This window comes from Coregonus clupeaformis, chromosome 24 (assembly GCF_020615455.1).
Source record: "Coregonus clupeaformis isolate EN_2021a chromosome 24, ASM2061545v1, whole genome shotgun sequence".
NCBI lineage: Eukaryota > Metazoa > Chordata > Actinopteri > Salmoniformes > Salmonidae > Coregonus > Coregonus clupeaformis.
The window spans coordinates 32382096-32404476 of record NC_059215.1 but is presented as its reverse complement, the minus strand read 5'-3'; the positions used below and the strand labels follow the sequence as shown (position 1 = coordinate 32404476).

The window sequence follows — 22381 nt, the reverse complement described above, 5'->3', positions numbered from 1 at the left end:
ACCAGTCTTGTGAGGCCTGTGGGTGTTCTAGAGCAAAACAATCGACATGTACGTGTTCGTGAGAGTCTCACCCTTCACAGGGGAAGTGTGTAGCCCAAACTGTTTGGACGCTACAGACAGAAGTTGGCAGATTGGCGGTACCGACTTCAGACGAGTCCCAAGACGCTTGTGTATGTCCTAAAGCTAATTAGATTTCCTCGGGGGCGCAGACATTGACATTAGGGGGTTAAACAGCATGATTATTACACAGGAGCACCTTGTGCTTGGGACATGCTGGCATGCTGACTGCAGGAATGTCCACCAGAGCTGTTGCCAGAGAATTTAATGTTCCCTTCTCTACCATAAGCCGCCTCCAACGTCGTTTTAGAGAATTTGGCAGTACGTCCAACCGGCCTCACAATTTTCATTGCAAGTTAAAGCGTACCGTTAGCTAGCTAGCAAACGTTAGCTTGCTGGTTCGCTAGCTAACGTTACGTGTATGATTTGTGTAGTAATATTATTCGAATCAGAAATCTATTTGCATTGCAAGATATATCCTAATGTTAGCTAGCTAACATTGGACCTAGTTGGTTAGCTTTAGCTACCTGCAGATTCATACTACAGCTATGACAATGTTTGTATTGGTAGTAGCATGAGTTGGGATTATGCCGGTTCATTGTTTAGCTAGCTAGCTAGCTAGCTAGCTATACGTCTAAAGAAAAAAGACTCCACCTCACCAGATGTTACATGACCCATCAAGTTAGCCAGGTGTGTCTGGGGGTGATTACGGCCATCTATTGTATTTCGTGAACATATGTACACTACTGTTCAAAGGTTTGGGGTCACTTAGAAATGTCCTTGTTTTCGAAAGAAAAACAATTTTTTTGTCCATTAAAATAACATCAAATTGATCAGAAATACAGTGTAGACATTGTTAATGAGTAAATGGCTATTGTAGCTGGAAACGGCTGATTTTTAATGGAATATCTACATAGGCGTACAGAGGCACATTATCAGCAACCATCAGTCCTGTGTTCCAATGGCACGTTGCGTTTGCTAATCCAAGTTTATCATTTTAAAAGGCTAATTGATAATCAGAAAACCCTTTTGCAATTATGTTAGCACAGCTGAAAACTGTTGTGCTGATTAAAGAAGCAATAAAACTGGCCTTCTTGAGGCTAGTTGAGTATCTGGAGCATCAGCAATTGTGGGTTCGATTACAGGCTCAAAATGGCCAGAAACAAATAACTTTCTTCTGAAACTCGTCAGTCTATTCTTGTTCTGAGAAATGAAGGCTATTCCATGCGAGAAAAGCCATATCTCAGACTGCCCATCTTAATCTTTTCTTTTTATTTATTTGAAGATAAAATATATTTGATTTGTTTAACACTTTTTTGGTTACTACATGATTCCGTATGTGTTAGTTCATAGTTTTGATGTCTTCACTATTATTCTACAATGTAGAAAATAGTAAAAAATTAAGAAAAACCCTGGAATGAGTAGGTGTGTCCAAAAATTTGACTGGTACTGTGTGTGTGTATATATATATATATATATATATATATATATATATATGCTACATTTGTGCACGCCGCAGATGACCATTAATCAGACCAGTGTAAATTGTATGTCGGCCCATGTGAGGAATATTCAGAGGTGTCGGGAGCTGGTGCTTTCGTCCCGACTCCTGATGACCGGTCTTTTGGAATCATCTGGTCCACTCTAGTTTGAAATCCAGTACTCACCATTTCTCCAGAGCGCGGCCTCTTCTTTGGCCTGGTGGGCAGTGTGTCCTCTTTAGGGTTGGTGTCTATAGCCCAGTAGGACCCCTGGAAACCACAACAAACCAGATATTACCACTACCCACTGGGCACAAACTGGTTGAATCAATGTTGTTTCAACGTAATTTGTCAACAAACTGTGACATGGAATCTACATGGAAAATACATTTGATTTGAAAAAGTCATCAACTGTTGTTTTGAGGGTGAAATCTCAACCACAGGATTTGTCATCATGAGCTAGGTTTCCATCCAGTTGGCGACAGATTTTCATGTGAATATTCTAAAATCTGCATGAAAACAATATGTGCATTTTCCCACCAGAGATGTGTTTCCATCAAATTGACTTGTTGCGGATAATAGGCTGTGCGTGATGACGTAGTGCACATAAAAATAACTTTTGTGGTTAAATTCCCATGTGTCGGATAAAAAATAGAAGTTAAATGGGTTTGTATCACATTTTCAACTCTACTGATGGTTTTCGCACAAGAAAATTTGCGTTATATAGCGAATGTGCCCCCTCTGGTCTTGGAATGTGCACTCTAGCCAAGAGCTCACAGATATACAATGCGGGTAGGCTAGCCTACATGATGAGATTATTATGGACAAAAGAGCAAGATTATTTTTTCGACGCCAGGACAATGGAGTCACTCACCACCTTCCGGAGACACTTGAAACCTCACCTCTTTAAGGAATACCTGGGATAGGATAAAAGTAATCCTTCTACCCCCCCCCCATTTTTAAAAAATATATTGTAAAGTGGCTGTCCCACTGGCTATCATAAGGTGAATGCACCAATTTGTATGTCGCTCTGGATAAGAGCGTCTGCTAAATGACGAAAATGTAATGTAAAAATGTAACCAGAATAAGACCCTCAATATTTATTGGAAAGGAGCATCAAGCTCATCACTGTGCACTTTCACCACCCTGTGAAGTTCATCATAATTTATTTAATCTGTAGACTAATAAACTGCATGCTTTCCGCGTCATTACATCATATCATCGCGGGACCACACAACATATAATTGTGTGACTCCAAGTTTACTTTGATATGATGGTTATTATATCAATATCTGTGCATAAAGGTGTTTCCACCGCCATCTCTCACATAATGAATTTAACCGACACAAAAAGATCCCACCTTGTCTAGCGTATTCTGTTTGTCGATATTTTGCAAGTTTATAGACAAATCTGCTGTTTCCATCTGGGCTGTCATTACATTTTTTATGTACTTTACTCGCAAAAAAAGGTTGGATGGAAACCTGGTTACAGTAACCAAATTTCAACACAGACAAACTTCATGTGGTCCTCTGTAGCTCAGCTGGTAGAGCACGGCGCTTGTAACGCCAAGGTAGTGGGTTCGATCCCCGGGACCACCCATACACAAAAATGTATGCACGCATGACTAAGTCGCTTTGGATAAAAGCGTCTGCTAAATGGCATATTATTATTAATATTATTATATAAAATATAGAGAGCTTGGGACTATAAGGTTCTATCTGCATTATTTTCTTTTATGTAGTTATTTACATAGCCTTGTTCTATTCAATGTTATCTACCTTTATATTACTCTAACTACCCCAATTCATGTTGTTAAGTTCAAAAGAATACAATATAAAAATAGCTGACACCATTCAAACCAACTAGAGTTCGGAACTTTAAAGCCAACTATCTCAGAATCATATTTTTGCCGATAGAACCTTATAGTCCCAAGCTCTCGATATGTTGAATTTGTACCTATAAAACGTCAGATTTTCAATGTTAGATCCAGCACAGAAAAAAAACAACCTGGGCAGCACCTCCTACTGGAGCATTGATCTATCTACAGCTACCCTGTGGTATCTCATCCAGGGTTTTAACCAAGCCCAGCCCTGCTTAGCTTTGATATTTGTCACTGACTATTACCAATGTGCTATCGTGAAAATGATTGTTGAGAGATTTGTTAAAAACTAAATAGATTCACTATTGAAGTCATGCCAAAGGATAGGTTTAACAAATGAAATGTGACCATACTTTTTCACTCGTACAGTGCCTTCAAAAAGTATTGACACCCCTTGACTTTTTCCAAAAATGGTTGTCTAGCATGATCAACAACCAATTTGACAGCACTTGAAGAATTTTGAAAAGAATAAATGAGCAAATGTTGCACAATCCGGGTGTGGAAAGCTCTTAGAGATTTACCCAGAAAGACTCACAGCTGTAATCACTGCCAAAAGTGAGTCTACAAAGTATTGACTTGGGGTGTGAATACTTATGTAAAATAGATATTTCTCTATTTCATTTTCCATACATTTGTAAAAGATTCTTCAAACATGTTTCATTTAGTCATTATGGGGTATTGTGTGTAGATGGGTGAGAGTTTTATTTATTTAATCCATTTTGAATTCAGGCTGTAACACAACAAAATGTGGAGTAAGTCAAGGGATATGAATACTTTCTGAAAGCACTGTACATCATCAATGATGCCATTGGGCGGCAGGTAGCTTAGTGGTTAAGAGCGTAGTGCCAGTAACCAAAAGGTCGCTGGTTCTAATCCCCGAGCCGACTAGGTGAAAAATCTGTCGATGTGCCCTTGAGCAAGGCACTTAACCCTAATTGCCCCTGTAAGTCGCTCTGGATAAGAACGTCTGCTAAATGACTAAAATGTAAAATGTAATTTAAGCCTATATACGTTACAGCCTTATTCTGAAATGGATTAAATTACATTTTTCCCCTCATCAATCTACACACACTACCCCATAATGACAAAGCGAAAACAGGTTTTTAGAAGTTTTAGCAAAGTTATTACAAATAAAAACCAGAAATACCTTATTTACATAAGTATTCAGACCCTTTGCTATGAGACTCAAAATTGAGCTCAGGTGCATCCTGTTTCCATTGATCATCCTTGAGATGTTTCTACAACTTGATTGGAGTCCACCTGTGGTCAATTTAATTGATTGGACATGATTTGGAAAGGCACACACCTGTCTATATAAGGCCCCACAGTTGACAGTGCATGTCAGAGCAAAAACCAAGCCATGAGGTCGAAGGAATTGTCCGTAGAGCTCCGAGACAGGATTGTGTCAAGGCACAGATCTGGGGAAGAGTCTCCAAAAAATGTCTGCAGCATTGAAGGTCCCCAAGAACACAGTGGCCTCCATCAGTCTTAAATGGTCTGATGAAACCAAGATTGAACTCTGTGGCCTGAATGTCAAGCATCACGTCTGGAAGAAACCAGGCACCGCTCATCACCTGGCCAACACCATCCCTACGGTGAAGCATGATGGTGGCAGCATCATGCTGTGGGGATGTTTTTCAGTGGCAGGGACTGGGAGACTAGTCAGGATCGAGGGAAAGATAAACGGAGCAAAGTACAGAGAGATCCTTGATGAAAACCTGCTCCAGAGTGCTTAGGACCTCAGACTGGGGCAAAGGTTCACCTTCCAACAGGACAACAACCCTAAGCACACAGCCAAAACAGCGCAGGAGTGGCTTTGGGACAAGTCTCTGAATGTCCTTGAGTGGCCCAGCCAGAGCCCGGACTTGAACCCGATCGAACATCTCTGGAGAGACCTGAAAATAGCTGTGCAGCGACACTCCCCATCCAACCTGACAGAGATGATCTGCAGAGAAGAATGGGAGAAACTTCCCAAATACAGGTGTGCTGAGCTTGTAGAGTCATACCCAAGAAGAAGAATCGCTGCCAAAGGTGCTTATGTAAATGTGATATGTTTTTGTGTACTATATTATGTACTATATTACGTATTGGATCACTAAAAAATATTCCATTTGATTTGGAACGGCACACCAGACAAAATTAAACGGGCCTATTTATATAATGATTATGAATTCGGAGGACAGAAATTATTAAATATTAAAGCATTAGACCTATCACTGAAGCTTTTAGTCATACAAAAGTTACACTTAAATCCAAACTGGTTCTCTAGAAAATTTGTAAAATTGTCTCACCCAATGTTCAAGAATGGCCTTTTCCCCTTTATTCAGATTACAACCTCTCACTTTAAATTATTTGAAAAGGAAATAATCTCCCAAATATCACTATTTCTAAAACAAGCCATAGAAAGTTAGTTGCAATTTCAATTTAATCCTCCAGAAACGACAGAACAAATAATGCAACAAATATTGTGGTTAAACTCAAATATACTAATTGATAGAAAACCTTTTTTTTTGACAAAATGTTTAAAAAAGGTATAATCTTCGTAAATGATATTATCGGTAGGACTGATGGAGTTATGTCAGACGTTTCTTGTAGTTGGCCACCAGGTTTGCACACATCTCAGGAGGGATTTTGTTCCACTCCTCTTTGCAGATCTTCTCCAAGTCATTAAGGTTTCGAGGCTGACGTTTGGCAACTCAAACCTTCAGCTCCCTCCACAGATTTTCTATGGGATTAATGTCTGGAGACTGGCTAGGCCACTCCAGGACCTTAATGTGCTTCTTCTTGAGCCACTCCTTTGTTGCCTTGGCCGTGTGTTTTGGGTCATTGTCATGCTGGAATACCCATCCACAACCCATTTTCAATGCCCTGGCTGAGGGAAGGAGGTTCTCACCCAAGATTTGACAGTACATGGCCCCATCCATCGTCCCTTTGATGCGGTGAAGTTGTCCTGTCCCCTTAGCAGAAAAACACCCCCAAAGCATAATGTTTCCACCTCCATGTTTGATGGTGGGGATGGTGTTCTTGGGGTCATAGGCAGCATTCCTCTTCCTCCAAACACGGCGAGTTGAGTTGATGCCAAAGAGCTCGATTTTGGTCTCATCTGACCACAACACTTTCACCCAGTTATAATAATAATAATAATAATAATAATAATAATAATATGCCATTTAGCAGACGCTTTTATCCAAAGCGACTTACAGTCAGGTGCGCATAAATGTTTACGTATGGGTGGTCCCGGGGATCGAACCCACTATCCTGGCGTTACAAGCGCCATGCTCTACCAATTGAGCTACAGAGGACCATTCAGATGTTCATTGGCAAACTTCAGACGGGCATGTATATGTGCTTTCTTGAGCAGGGGGACCTTGCGGGTGCTGCAGGATTTCAGTCCTTCACGGCGTAGTGTGTTACCAATTGTTTTCTTGGTGACTATGGTCCCAGCTGCCTTGAGATCATTGACAAGATCCTCCCGTGTAGTTCTGGGCTGTTTCCTCACCGTTCTCATGATCATTGCAACTCCACGAGGTAAGATCTTGCATGGAGCCCCAGGCCGAAGGAGATTGACAGTTCTTTTGTGTTTCTTCCATTTGCGAATAATCACACCAACTGTTGTCACCTTCTCACCAAGCTGCTTGGCGATGGTCTTGTAGCCCATTCCAGACTTGTGTAGGTCTACAATCTTGTCCCTGACATCCTTAGAGAGCTCTTTGGTCTTGGCCATGGTGGAGAGTTTGGAATCTGATTGATTGATTGCTTCTGTGGACAGGTGTCTTTTATACAGGTAACAAACTGGGATTAGGAGCACTCCCTTTAAGAGTGTGCTCCTAATCTCAGCTCGTTACCTGTATAAAAGACACCTGGGAGCCAGAAATCTTTCTGATTGAGAGGGGGTCAAATACTTATTTCCCTCATTAAAATGCAAATCAATTTATAACATTTTTGACATGAGTTATTCTGGATATTTTTGTAAGTTATTCTGTCTCTCACTGTTCAAATAAACCTACCATTAAAATTATAGACTGATCATTTCTTTGTTAGTGGGCAAACGTACAAAATCAGCAGGGGATCAAATACTTTGAGTTTGAAAGGATACAATGACAATGAGGGTGAAGTGCAGACTGTCAGCTTTAATTTGAGGGTATTCTCATACATAATGTTTAGACATTATAGAAGCTTTTGTACATGGTCCCCCCCATTTTCGGGCATCAAAAAACATTGGACAGTTTAACATAATGTAGAATAAAGTAATCATTGTTAATATTTGGTCGCATATCCTTTGCATGCAATGACTGCTTGAAGTCTGCGATGCATCGACATCACCAGACGCTGGGTATCTTCCCTGGTGATGCTCTACCAGGCCTGTATTGCAGCCATCTTCAGTTCCTGCTTGTTTCGGGGACTTATTGCCTTCAGTCTCCTCTTCAGCATGTAAAATCCATTTTCAATTGGATTCAGATCCGGTGATTGACTCGGCCAGTCAAGGATTTTCCACTTTTTGGCCATCAAAAACCCCTTCGTTGCTCTAGCAGTATGTTTAGGGTCATTGTCTTGTTGCATGATGAAGTGCCGTCCAATGAGTTTGGAGGCATTTGGTTTTATCTGAGCAGATAAAATATTTCTGTAGACTTCAGAATTCATTGTTCTACTTCTGTCTGCAGTCACATCATCGATGAAGACAAGTGAGCCTGTTCCACTGGCAGCCATACAGGCCCAAGCCATAACACCCCCTCCACCATGTTTCACGGATGAGGTGGTATGCTTTGGATCATGGGCATTTCTTTTTTTTCTCCACACTTTCCTCTTTCCATCACTCTGGTACATGTTAATCTTTGTCTCATCTGTCCACAATACTTTTTTCCAGAACTCTTGGGGCTCTTTTAGGTGCTTTTTAGCAAACTGTCATCTCGCCTTTCTGTTCTTCAGGCTTATCAGTGGTTTGCATCTTGTAGTGTACCCTCTGTAGTCCTGCTGGTGTAGTCTTCTACGTATGGTAGACTTTTACACATCTACACCTGCATCCAGGAGAGTGTATTTGATCTGTTGGGCTGATGTCAGGGGGATTTTCTTCACCATAGAGAGTATTCTCCGGTCATCCACTACAGTGGTCTTCCTCGGTCTACCGGGTAATTTTACATAATTGAGTTCACCGGTTGTTTTTTTCTTGTTAATGATGAACCAAACTGTTGACTTGGGCATGGCCAGGGTTTTTGCAATGTTCCTGATTGATTGATTTTCATTTCTGAGCCTTATGACGGCCAGCTTCATTTACATCGACACTGCTGTCTTCCTCATGTTGTCACACCCCAACAACAACCTCCAAAGGCAATAGCAAAGTCTAGAATCAATACTATTCATCAACAGCTCTCCTGCATTCACTAACGACACAAATGAATACACCTGCCTAACGACACACATCTGTGAAGCCAATATAACAAATACTTGTAGTACCTTAAAATGGGGGGACCATGTACAAAAGGTGCTGTCATTTCTAAACGGTTCATCCGATATGTCTGAAAATACCCACTAATTAAAGCTGACAGTCTGCACTTCACCCTCATTGTCATTTTATCCTTTCAAACTCAAAGTATAGAGTACAGAACCAAAATAACAAAAAAATGGTCACTGTCCAATGAATTATGGTGCTCACTGTATATGTATGTGTGTCTGCATCACTTCCAATACCCCATATGTTTTTTTTCTCGCAATATATATATACACATATATACATATACAGTGGGGAGAACAAGTATTTGATACACTGCCGATTTTGCAGGTTTTCCTACTTACAAAGCATGTAGAGGTCTGTAATTTTTATCATAGGTACACTTCAACTGTGAGAGACGGAATCTAAAACAAAAATCCAGAAAATCACATTGTATGATTTTTAAGTAATTAATTTGCATTTTATTGCATGACATAAGTATTATATACATCAGAAAAGCAGAACTTAATATTTGGTACAGAAACCTTTGTTTGCAATTACAGAGATCATACGTTTCCTGTAGGTCTTGACCAGGTTTGCACACACTGCAGCAGGGATTTTGGCCCACTCCTCCATACAGATCATCTCCAGATCCTTCAGGTTTCGGGGCTGTCGCTGGGCAATACGGACTTTCAGCTCCCTCCAAAGATTTTCTATTGGGTTCAGGTCTGGAGACTGGCTAGGCCACTCCAGGACCTTGAGATGCTTCTTACGCAGCCACTCCTTAGTTGCCCTGGCTGTGTGTTTCGGGTCGTTGTCATGCTGGAAGACCCAGCCACGACCCATCTTCAATGCTCTTACTGAGGGAAGGAGGTTGTTGGCCAAGATCTCGCGATACATGGCCCCATCCATCCTCCCCTCAATACGGTGCAGTCGTCCTGTCCCCTTTGCAGAAAAGCATCCCCAAAGAATGATGTTTCCACCTCCATGCTTCACGGTTGGGATGGTGTTCTTGGGGTTGTACTCATCCTTCTTCTTCCTCCAAACACGGCGAGTGGAGTTTAGACCAAAAAGCTCTATTTTTGTCTCATCAGACCACATGACCTTCTCCCATTCCTCTTCTGGATCATCCAGATGGTCATTGGCAAACTTCAGATGGGCCTGGACATGCGCTGGCTTGAGCAGGGGGACCTTGTGTGCGTTGCAGGATTTTAATCCATGACGGCGTAGTGTGCTACTAATGGTTTTCTTTGAGACTGTGGTCCCAGCTCTCTTCAGGTCATTGACCAGGTCCTGCCGTGTAGTTCTGGGCTGATCCCTCACCTTCCTCATGATCATTGATGCCCCACAAGGTGAGATCTTGCATGGAGCCCCAGACCGAGGGTGATTGACCGTCATCTTGAAATTCTTCCATTTTCTAATAATTGCGCCAACAGTTGTTGCCTTCTCACCAAGCTGCTTGCCTATTGTCCTGTAGCCCATCCCAGCCTTGTGGCAGGTCTACAATTTTATCCCTGATGTCCTTACACAGCTCTCTGGTCTTGGCCATTGTGGAGAGGTTGGAGTCTGTTTGATTGAGTAAGTGGACAGGTGTCTTTTATACAGGTAACGAGTTCAAACAGGTGCAGTTAATACAGGTAATGAGTGGAGAACAGGAGTGCTTCTTAAAGAAAAACTAACAGGCCTGTGAGAGCCGGAATTCTTATTGGTTGGTAGGTGATCAAATACTTATGTCATGCAATAAAATGTAAATTAATTACTTAAAAATCATACAATGTGGTTTTCTGGATTTTTGTTTTATATTCCGTCTCTCACAGTTGAAGTGTACCTATGATAAAAATGACAGACCTCTACATGCTTTGTAAGTAGGAAAACCTGCAAAATCGGCAGTGTACCAAATACCTGTTTTCCCCACTGTATATATATATATATATATATATATTGCGAGAAAAAAAAAACATATGGGGGATTGGAAGTGATGCAGACAATTACATTGATGGAAGTTACAATCTCTCTGAAATATTAAAGCTGATCTACCCCCTGAAAAATAAAAAAAATTATTATAATAATTGCATAATAGTAAACCTAGAGATGTGCATCTTATAGTATTCCGAAGGGTGACGCAAGGCTCGCAACCTTGGCTATACCCACTGGATACAACTATGGGCCTATAGCATTCACATAATAATGGAGTCAGATTGATAAATGTAGTTTATTATTATTCAACATAATTTTTTTGACATCTACATAATGGAGACCCCTCATCCTCAGTTGATGGGGATTTCCACCTTGGCGATGGTCTTGTAGCCCATTCCAGCCTTGTGTAGGTCTACAATCTTGTCCCTGACATCCTTGGAGAGCTCTTTGGTCTTGGCCATGGTGGAGAATTTGGAATCTGATTGACTGATTGCTTCTGTGGACAGGTGTCTTTTATACAGTTAACAAGCTAAGATTAGGAGCACTCCCTTTAAGAGTGTGCTCCTAATCTCAGCTCGTTACATGTATAAAAGACACCTGGGAGCCAGAAATCTTTCTGATTGAGAGGGGGTCAAATACTTATTTCCCTCATTAAAATGCAAATCAATTTATAACATTTTTGACATGCGTTATTCTGGATATTTTTGTTGTTATTCTGTCTCCCACTGTTCAAATAAACCTACCATTAAAATCATAGACTGATAATTTCTTTGTCAGTGGGCAAACGTACAAAATCAGCAGGGGATCAAATACTTTTTTCCCTCACTGTAGGTAGAACATTTTTTGCAATATTCTTACATACACTCGGCACATCACGGTATTCACGAGTGCAGATACAGTACACTTAATAATATTACAAAATTATGTTAACTTAAAAAAGGGCTTCACTAATTGTTTGTGTTTTTACATTTAGTCTAATCAACAATTTTAAACCTCATTGGTAGGCAATTTGATATGAAACACACTTGACTCTGCTTTCTCCTACCAAAACAGGTGGTCATTCAAAGTTAACATCGGAACCATGAAAAACAGTCATTTGGACAGCTCATGAATAAATTAATAAATAAATATATTACTCTGCACATTTCCCCCCTCTGTCCTTGTCGGAGTTATAATGAGTTTTAGGAGGGCATGTCATTTTTTGAATGGTTTTCCACGGTTGCCCATCCTTCTCCCGACAGTAGGGACTGTTCCCCTCCTTCTCCCGGTGCCATGCCCAGTTGATAATCACCCCAAGGTGCCGTGCACAGTTGATAATCACCCTGATAATTGCCTCGAAACTGAACCTAAACTATACCCAAACTAATTTCACACATTTAACAGATGAAATAAATGAAGGAAAGTATGATGGGGAGAAAAAGGGGGAATATGGGTGAGTTGATGAGCGAGGGGAGGCGAATGAAACATAATTATGTAATCACCAATTGTGAATGAAGAACAGGGCGTCCCATTATATTGTATTGATCTATTCTAATTCTAATTTCAAAATGGTATACCCTATATCTGTCGACCGAATCCAAGCAGTCCTATCTGTCTACTCTGGCCTACTTGGGAGTACACAGTGAGAGCGTGCGTAATTTACAATGGCAAGAAGACCAAGATTAATGGATGCACATGCTATGTTAGCGATGCTATAAAACCTGAATGAAAACGACTCAGATGGTGGGGAAGAAATGAATCATGACATCTATGATGATTATTCTTCTAATTCTGAGCCTCAGCCTGAATCTGCAGTGCCTTCAGAAAGTATTCATACCCCTTGACTTATTCCACATTTTGTTGTGTTACAGCCTGAATTCAAAATGGATTAAATACCCCATAATGACAAAGTGAAAAAATGTTTTTAGAAAATTTTGCTAATGTATTGAAAATGAAATACAGAAATATTTAACTTACATAAGTATTCACACCCCTGATTCAATACTTTGTAGAAGCACCTTCGGCAGCAATTACAGCTTTGAGTCATCTGTATCAGCTTTGCACATCTGGATTTGAAAATGTCCTTCCATTCTTTGCTGCAGATTTTCTCAAGCTCTGTTAAGTCAGATGGGGAGTGGCAGTGAGCAGCAATATTTAAGTCTTTCCACAGATTTTCAATGGGATTCAAGTCTGGGCCACTCATGGACTTTCACATTCTTGTTTTAAAGCTTTCCAGCGTTGCTTTGGCTATATGCTTGGGGTCATTGTCCTGTTGGAAAGTAAATCTTTGCCCCAGTCTAAGGTCGTTTGCACTCTGAAGCAGGTTCTCATCAGGGATTTACCTGTATTTTTCTCCATTCATTGTTCCCTCTATCATTTTACATTTACATTTTAGTCATTTAGCAGACGCTCTTATCCAGAGCGACTTACAGTTAGTGCATTCTATCCTTACCAGTCTCACAGTCCCTGCCGCTGAAAAGCATCCCTATAGCACGATGCTGCCACCACCATGCTTCACGGTAGGGATAGTGTTAGACGGGTGATGAGCTGTGCCTGGTTTCTACAGACATAGCACTTTGCATTCAGGCCAAAGAGTTACATTTTTGTCTCATCAGACCACAAAATCTTTTACCTTATGCTCTCAGAGTCTTTCACATGCCTTTTGCAAACTCCAGGCATGCTGTCATGTGCCTTTTTCTCAGGAGTGGCTTCCGTCTGGCCACTCTCCCATAAACCCCAGATTGGTGAAGTGCTGTAGAGACTGTTGTCCTTCTGGCAGGTTCTCCCATCTCAGCCAATGAACTCTGTAGTTCTGTCAGAGTGGTCATTGGGTTCTTGATCACCTCCCTGACCAAGGTCCTTCTTGCCTGGTATTGCTCAGCTTGGTCAGCTCTAGGCAGAGTCTGGGTAGTTCCATATTTTTTCCATTTCCCAATGATGTGCTCTTGGAAACTTTCAACACTCCACAAATTGTTTTATACCCTTCCCCAGATATATGCCTCATCACAATTCTATTTCGGAGATCTACGGATAGTTCCTTGGACTTCATGGTATAGTTTCTGCTCTGATATGCACTGTCAACTGTGGGACCTTATATGTGACTTGTTTCAGGAAACAAGGAGAGCCATTTTAATGCAAACTTTTATTGATTTATCAAAATGCATTTTTTGGCAGAAATGCCTTCTGGAACATGTGAACTTTCATGTGCCTTAATAACAAAACGTGTATGCCATCTGTAAATACGAATAACATTGTTAAATTACGAGCCTAGTTGGTTAAGCCACATAAAAAGACAGCAATCTTCCCACTAGCCATGATTGGCTGAGAAAATGAGTGGGCTGGACATGCCGAGAGAGGAGTTCGGATTGGTCTGCCATATAGAAGGCTTCTGTCTATTTGAGCTGATCAGTATGTGTAAGTAATCCTGTCTAACGCAGCTTTTTTTTATGTATCGTGTAGTGGAGCTGCATAAGTGTTGCTCTTCACTTTCTGGAGGATCGAGTTTTGAAATCAGTGGAATTAGAGTATGATAGCTAAAGAGATGGAGAAAACACCTGTCTCCGGATTACATCTTCAAACTAAGGGCAACCATGGCATCCGTGACAGGGAGACGCGTCCATCATGCATGATGTATACGGGTAAGATAGTCTAGCTAGCTACATTTCCAGATATTACACGTTTCTAATTTTGACAGAAAGTGGTTTCATTTCAAGTTAAAGTGTACTGTTAGCTAGCTAGCTAACGTTATGTGTATGATGTTATTATTCGCATCTCAGAGCCATTTGCTTGGCTAGTTAGAGCCTAATGTTAGCTAGCTAACATTGAACCTGGTTGGTTAGCTACCAGCAGATTCATGCAGGGTAGTAACGACATGAGTTGACACTATGGTTCAATATTTAACTAGCTAATATTAGCGGGCTGGCTCGCTAGCTAACGTTACGTGACATGAATGATCTTACACGTTGTTTACCTAGCTAGATTCATTGTTTACCTAGCTAGCTAGCTACATGTCTTAACAAAAGACTCCACTATGCAAGTAACCATTTCAGGTGCGTTCGTAAATTCAGTCTGAGTATGCCAGAGCGCAGAATAACTGATGAATTTACAAATGCACAACACCCATTGAATATGGCCGGTGTCAGTAAATGTCGGCAAAAAAAGCGTAATTAAATTGTTGCCAGCAGAGCTGGTTAGGCTGTTTTCATGTTATCCAGAGGTAAACAATGAACCATAATCCCAATTTTGTGTCTGAAAGTAAATAGCAAGCTCGCCAATGTTAGCCAGTTAGCTTGGGTGATTGACTGCCGTTGTGAGGTCAGAACGCTTGGATCAACCCTACTCATCGGCCAGAGCATCAAGTGTGCGCTCTGAACGCTCCGAGAGCGAAACGAGATCGGTGGGGCTAAAGCTTTAGAGGGTGTGAACGATCCTGAATGGTTGTGGACAAAGAAGAGCTCTTCACTAGGTACCAAAACATTCAAAGGCCAATTTCTCAAAAGTGAGATTACAAGTTTATCAACTTTCAAAGCAGAATTACTTTCCCATTGTTCCCTTAAATGCAGTGTATGATATAGCATGGTGTAGCTCTGTGTCTCTGCTTTTATCCAATGTAAAAAACACAATTTCAAATGTTGCTACTTTAGACCGAATCAAGGCGGTCAGTCACATATAGACAGGTTTCTTTCTAAATCATGTCCAAACAATTGAATTGGACACAGGTGGACTCCAATGAAGTTGTAGGATGATCAAAGGAAATTGGATGCACCTGAGCTCAATGTGGAGTGTCATCGCAAAGGGGTGTAAATACCTATGTATATTTGATATTTCTTTATTTGATTTTCAATAAATATGGCCAAAATTCTAAAAACCTGTTTTCACTTTGTCATTATGGGGTACTGTGTGTAGATGGGTGATTTAAAAAATCAATTTAATCAATTTTGAATTCAGACTGTAATGCAACAAAATGTGGAATAAGTCAAGGGGTATGAATACTTTCTGAAGGCACTGTACACCCCCGAGGCCTTAGCGCAACAAAGCCAGAATGGTGCGCACTGTGCAGGTGCCAGCGCCACCACCAAATGAAATGGTGAGACAGGAGAGAGGAAGGGATGGCCCTGTTTGGATAGAACAAGCCGGTGACAATGCTACGGCCGATTATCAGCACAAAATGCTATCACTGAGAGAGCAGGCCCTACATCTCAAGCAAAAAACAACATCAGTGACACACTCACCAGCTTTTGTTGTTTATGTGACATAGACATGCTCCAACTGATGCCATTGTGTGAAGACGCACACCATGTAGAGCTGAAGTCGGAAGTTTACATACACTTAGGTTGGAGTCATTCAAACTATTTGCTTGACATCATGGGAAAATCAAAAGAAATCAGCCAAGACTTCAGAAAAAATATTGTAGACCACCACAAGTCTGGTTCATCCTTGGGAAAAATTTCCAAACGCCTGAAGGTACCACATTCATCTGTACAAACAATAGTATGCAAGTATAAACACCATGGGACCACGCAGCCGTCATACCGCTCAGGAAGGAGACGCGTTCTGTCTCCTAGAGATGAACGTACTTTGGTGCGAAAAGAGCAAATCAATCCCAGAACAACAGCAAAGGACCTTGTGAAGATGCTGAAGAAAACAGGTACAATATAATCTATATCCACAGTAAAACGAGTCCTATATCGACATAACCTGAAAGCGCGCTCAGCAAGGAAGAAGCCACTGCTCCAAAACCGCCATAAAAAAGCCAGACTACGGTTTGCAACTGCACATGGGGACAAAGATCGTACTTTTTGGAGAAATGTCCTCTGGTCTGATGAAACAAAAATATAACTGTTGGGCCATAATTACCATCGTTATGTTTGGAGGAAAAGGGGGTGCCTTGCAAGCCGAAGAACACCATCCCAACCGTGAAGCACGAGGGTGGCAGCATCATGCTGTGGGGGTGCTTTGCTGCAGGAGGGACTGGTGCACTTCACAAAATAGATGGCATCATGAGGAAGGAAAATTATGTGGATATATTGAAGCAACATCTCAAGACATCAGTCAGGAAGTTAAAGCTTGGTCGCAAATGGGTCTTCCAAATGGTCAATGACCCCAAGCATACTTCCAATGTTGTGGCAAAATGGCTTAAGGACAACAAAGTCAAGGTATTGGAGTGGCCATCACAAAGCCCTGACCTCAATCCTATAGAAAATGTGTGGGCAGAACTGAAAAAGCGTGTGCGAGCAAGGAGGCCTACAAACCTGACTCAGTTACACCAGCTCTGTCAGGAGGAATGGGCCAAAATTCACCAAACTTATTGTGGGAAGCTTGTGGAAGGCTACCCGAAACGTTTGACCCAAGTTAAACAATTTAAAGGCAATGCTACCAAATACGAATTGAGTGTATGTAAACTTCTGACCCACTGGGAATGTGATAAAAGAAATAAAAGCTGAAATAAATCATTCGCTCTACTATTATTAAGACATTTCACATTCTTAAAATAAAGTGGTGATCCTAACTGACCTAAGACAGGGAATTTTTACTAGGATTAAATGTCAGGAATTGTGAAAAACTGAGTTTAAATGTATTTGGCCAAGGTGTATGTAAACTCCTTACTTCAACTGTAAGCACGAGCTGGCAATAATTGACAATTTTTGACTGCTGTCATATCGACACTTAAAGTATGTTCATTATGCCACCATTATTGATTTTGTGCTGATTTTCACTATTTAACAAGCAGACTTGGTGCTTGATTTTTAGGCTACTGGTGTTTTCATCATTTGACCGCGCGTCTTGATGACCGTGCATCTTGATGGTTAGGGTATTTTTTAAATGTCGTCTTTATAAAAAGAAGCTGTTAGAACGTTCCAACACATATGCTTTCTGTTTCATAGTTGTAACAAAGGCACTCCACGAATAACATTGATTGAACACTTGAAATTATTATAGATTTTTTTACATATAGCCTACAGTAACATAAACTAATGAAAATGCTATTGTGTTATTTGAAATACATATTTTTCTATTCTAATATTACCTAAGGCCTTCATAAACACAACCAAATTATAATTTTTGCGTAGCATATATGAAATGTATTAATTACACTGTTAGAATGTTGCAGTCAGAATGACTGCTCATTAGCTTGAAGGGGGGTCCCTCATGGCCAAGCGGTTCTAGTGTTAAATATGTACTCATAGACTATAATGGTCAGGGAATACTTACTTTTCCAGGGTCATCTTTAGAGCGAGGCACTTTGAGAAAACACTTGTTTAGGGACAGATTATGCCGTATTGAGTTCTGGGAGAAAAGAGAGAGAAGAGGGGAGATAGAGAGGAGAGAAAAGGGGGGGCTGTTAGACATGTTTTCATTAACAGAATCATGACAGCATAGAAAATAATATATGTTTTTTCAATACATAAAAAGAAGAGGACGAGTAGCTTTTCACTTGGTCTGCATGAGTAAGATTAACTATTATACTTTTGCGCAAACTACCAGCCAATCATACCCTCCCAGGCACCTGTTAGCAAGAAGAAGATGATACAGTCAGTACCTGGATCATCTATTATTTCACCATGCTCTATTGTTTTACAGTTCAAGAAAAGTTGAATGGCCGGTTTGCCGGATACAGACTATGCCTCCATTTAAAACTGCATTTTTGCCCAAGACTAGGCTTAATCTGGGTCTGGAAAAAACGGTCCAGAACTGTATTAGGTGGTTAATTATGCAATGGAGACATTTGTGATATGTGATATAACAGTCTTAAACAAACATCATTCCATGGCTAGCAGCACTAAGTAATGGTATAGTGGAAACCCATGGAGATAAGAGCCTCTCCCAGCCTGTCTGTCTGTAGCTCCTGTACCATATAGTAAAGCTCCAGTACGCTTGGCCTGACATGAACCGTGTTCCCCCTCAGGGCTCCTCCACTCATCTGGAGCTCCTAATTAATACCACTGGGGAGGGGAGAAGACAGAGTCCTGCTCTCTCGCTCTTCCTTTCTCCTTCTCTCTATCCCTCTCTCTCTCTATCCCTTACTCTCTCACAACCCCTTTCTCTATCCCTTTCTCCCTCTCTCTATCCATGCCCTTCTCTCTCTCAATATTTCTCTCTTCATTCGCTCCTCACCCTCTCCATCCTCTCTCCTACATCTCTTCACCGTTCTCCCTCTTTTTCTACACATTTCAATCTATCTTGTGAGCTCATAGCCCATGGTCAGAATATGGAGAAATTAAGTCAATGTGTGTTCTTATACTTGAGAATAAAGCAAGCTAATGCAGAGTCATTACCTGACAAATACATCAATAATTCATTTATGCACATGGCATCCTATGCTAGACCGTTTTTCAAAAAGAGCCCAAACCATAAACCAAAAACACACATGCCACAAACCCACACCGAACACAGACACACACGTGCGCGCACACACACACACACCGAACACCACAACCCCCCTCCCCCCATCATTGGTCCCCCAGAAGACAGATGTAGACAGCTGAAGACTGAGCACATCGCTCCACAATGAGGACACTTCACCAGTTACTATAGTAAGCCCTGAAAGCTGTACCGGGCCATAAACCAACGGAGAGCCGTTACCACGGCGAGAGACAGTGCCTTTCTCACTGAATGGGCTGATTTTATCATAGCCCGATGCGGTGGCATTGACAATAATGCACTGAGTGGCTGCGACGTGAACGGAGCTAATGCGATTCGCTCCCGCGTCTGCCCACTCGTTTGATGGCATTGGATGATTAACGAGCTTATTGGGCACAGCTGGGGCTTTGCTGCTGCCCAGTGCTAAATTAATCTCGGTGGAAGGCGGCATACGGTGGAAAGGAGGTTGTCAAATTTTACTTCCTAGTTCTTGGAAGATTTGGGGGATTTGAAATTAGACGGTTTACGTTGCCTTAAGGCATTTTTTATATAATCATCGTAGCTATTATTAGTAAGTGCTCTGCTTTAGTAATATCTACAGTATGATGTGTAATATGGCGCAGGCCTACGCTGAATAAGCATGACATGAGCCAGTTTAAAAAATCTGGGGTTTTAGAAATGCATAGAAAAAGAGAGGGATATAGCGAATGAAAGAGATAGAGAGGTTATGTCTGCAGATGGCTAGAGGATATAGGCCGGAAGGTGACCTAACCATGCTGGAGATATTAGCTCAGACTGCAATCTGTGAGAGTGCTGTTGGGGAAGATATAGGACAGAGTAAGACATATGGATAATGTTGAGGAATATATAGGACAGGGTAATGGTTAATGTTGAAGTAGATATATGCCAGAGTAACACGTGTGGATAATGTTAAAGCTATGGGTGCAACAGAAATTACGTGGGTCAGAGTGAGGTCAGAAGGTGAGGTGTCTGTCAGGTGAGGCCTGCTGAGAGAGGGGGGACTGAGGGGTGGTGTGATAGGGTGTGTATGGAGAACGGCAGGGCTCCCACACAGACAGCCCTAGTCAGAAGCAATACTGAGGAGTGTTTGTTGTTCCACTAACTCTCCTGGAGTTTCAGCAGATTTGTCCTGGGGCTCCCAGGCGTCGCTGCAACACTGTCACAGGGAGAGAGAGAGAGAGAGAAAGAAACAGAGAAAGAGAGAGAGAGAGGGGGGGGGAACAGAGCGAGTGAGAGAAGCACAGAGAGAGAGAGCGAGAGATGGTAAACAAATGGTTACGCGAGAGGATGAGGACACAGGCAGAGAGAGATAGATAAGGATAGTGTGGTGGGGGGAGAAGGGTAGGGAGTCTGGGGACGGGGAGATGCATTGTCACATCTAAATATCTCATGGGATCTAGAGACAACACTGGGACACCTTAACTACAGGTCTAAGCAGAGACAGTGATAGACACATCCTGTATGAGGAGGGGGTTGAATACGAGTCACTGCTTCAAATGCAACCAAATACATTATCATTCCATTTGATGGAGCACCACCCCACCCCCTTAGTGGAGAATGGGAAGTCTGCCGTAACTGGAGCCCACTGTGTGAGTGATGGGCACAAAGAGATTTCAGGAGACTGAGCTGCCACTGTCCCTGGGGACATAGCGAGGATCCGTGCGCATGCTGCATACATCTCTATACAGACAAAACAGACACTATAGTGCAGCAAAGCATGTGCCGTTTTTCAGTGGAAATCTTTGTTTGTTGGTTTGATTTGAATGTATCGGCTGGATTAACCTGACTGGGATTGGAAGGGAATTGATCCCAACTTTGGTTTTTCCAATATAGTAGAAACTGGAAATTGAATAGGGAAAGGGGCCAGCGGCAGGCCATGGCGACTGGCTCCTTCTAGTGCATATCAGACTGCAGCAAAGTGCTGCAGCAAAGTGACAGGTCTTGTCAGTACCGGGTTTCTCTGTGGAGAATGGGGACAGGGACAGGGGCACGAAGTGTTGCCCAAGCACATGGCTGTGTCCCAACAGTCTAAAATAGTAGGAGGTGTATATTTAACCGGCAGAATGGAAACTTAAGGTAAGGTATAGGGGTTGAAATTAATTAAGGTTACGGTAGGGCTCCAAACTAACATTTACCCTGGTGCATTAGTGTCACTAACATTTTAATTTGGTGGCACCAGCCCATGATTTGGCCGCACCAACATTTTGCCATGGCGTCACACAATAAGAAAAAATTTGCAATCATCTTATTAAATCATTCACAGTGCTACTGAGATAGTATGGTTAAATAAGTTGTTTCATATAACATGCAGCAGGAATGGATAATTCAAGATATTGTGATGTGCAACCTAAATCAGTGATTGTCATACATTTTGGGTTGACAATTAGGCTATTGTTGCTATATCAAAATAGGGCTCCAGAATTTCAAACTCTTTTGTTCAATACAGATTAATTTGTTTACATCTTTTTGTTTGTACTAATATCAGAAAGGCTAATTCATTTGGGGCTAATTCACCATCTGAGGAAGTGAAAACTCAAAACTCTTCAGCTAGATCGCTAAATATAAAATACTGCTAGTTAGCAGTGTAATTGATTAATTTAACACCAAATTGAATGTCCTAAATAACCTCTGCTACTACCCAATGATGACTATATTAGCCTATGCAATCACTGCCAATGGCAGTCACGTGCTTCCCGTGCTCCGTATCTCAAAGCCATACAAATTACTTTGGTTGTAAAACTGTGGTAGAACGCTCAATATTGAGAGTTGATAAATAAATAAAATGTGCAGTAAAATTGCAAGAGTTAATTCACCTCCTATGAAGTCAAATGTAACACTATTTTGGGTTTTATATGGTCCCACACCCATTTTGTGTTAAAACTACTCTGGTCATGGTGTTGATATTTTTGGAGTTAAAACGACACTATCCAACTCTCAGAGAGTTGCTTAAATCTAACTCCAAATGCAATTTATTCTTTTCAGTATCATTTTTAATCCACTCCCTTGCCATTTTACACTTTTCTGTGTTGTTTTGAATTAAGAACAAACTACAGCAGAGTACACTTCACTTTCAATTTACTTCCTTTGAGTTAATAGGGTGTAAAGCCTCATTTGAATATTTCTTAAGGTTTTACTTTTGGTGGTTTTCAATTTGATTTGCAATCTATGTTGGATGCCAATCTACAGTGAGGGAAAACAGTATTTGATCCCCTGCTGATTTTGTACGTTTGCCCACTGACAAAGAAATGATCAGTCTATAAT

At 41.3% G+C, this 22381-nt stretch overlaps 1 protein-coding gene across 1 annotated transcript in view; it reads right to left on the bottom strand.

Annotated features, from left to right (window-relative positions):
• The window catches only part of LOC121538293 (forkhead box protein J3-like), a 102344-nt gene that overhangs the window by 22940 nt on the left and 57023 nt on the right, over window positions 1–22381 (bottom strand). Inside the window, exons 5-6 of the mRNA XM_041846163.2 lie at window positions 17951–18025; window positions 1725–1808 (exon numbers count right to left, since the gene is read on the bottom strand). Of these exons, the coding sequence (XP_041702097.1) occupies window positions 1725–1808; window positions 17951–18025 (159 nt within the window). The remainder of the gene's footprint in view (window positions 1–1724; window positions 1809–17950; window positions 18026–22381) is intronic.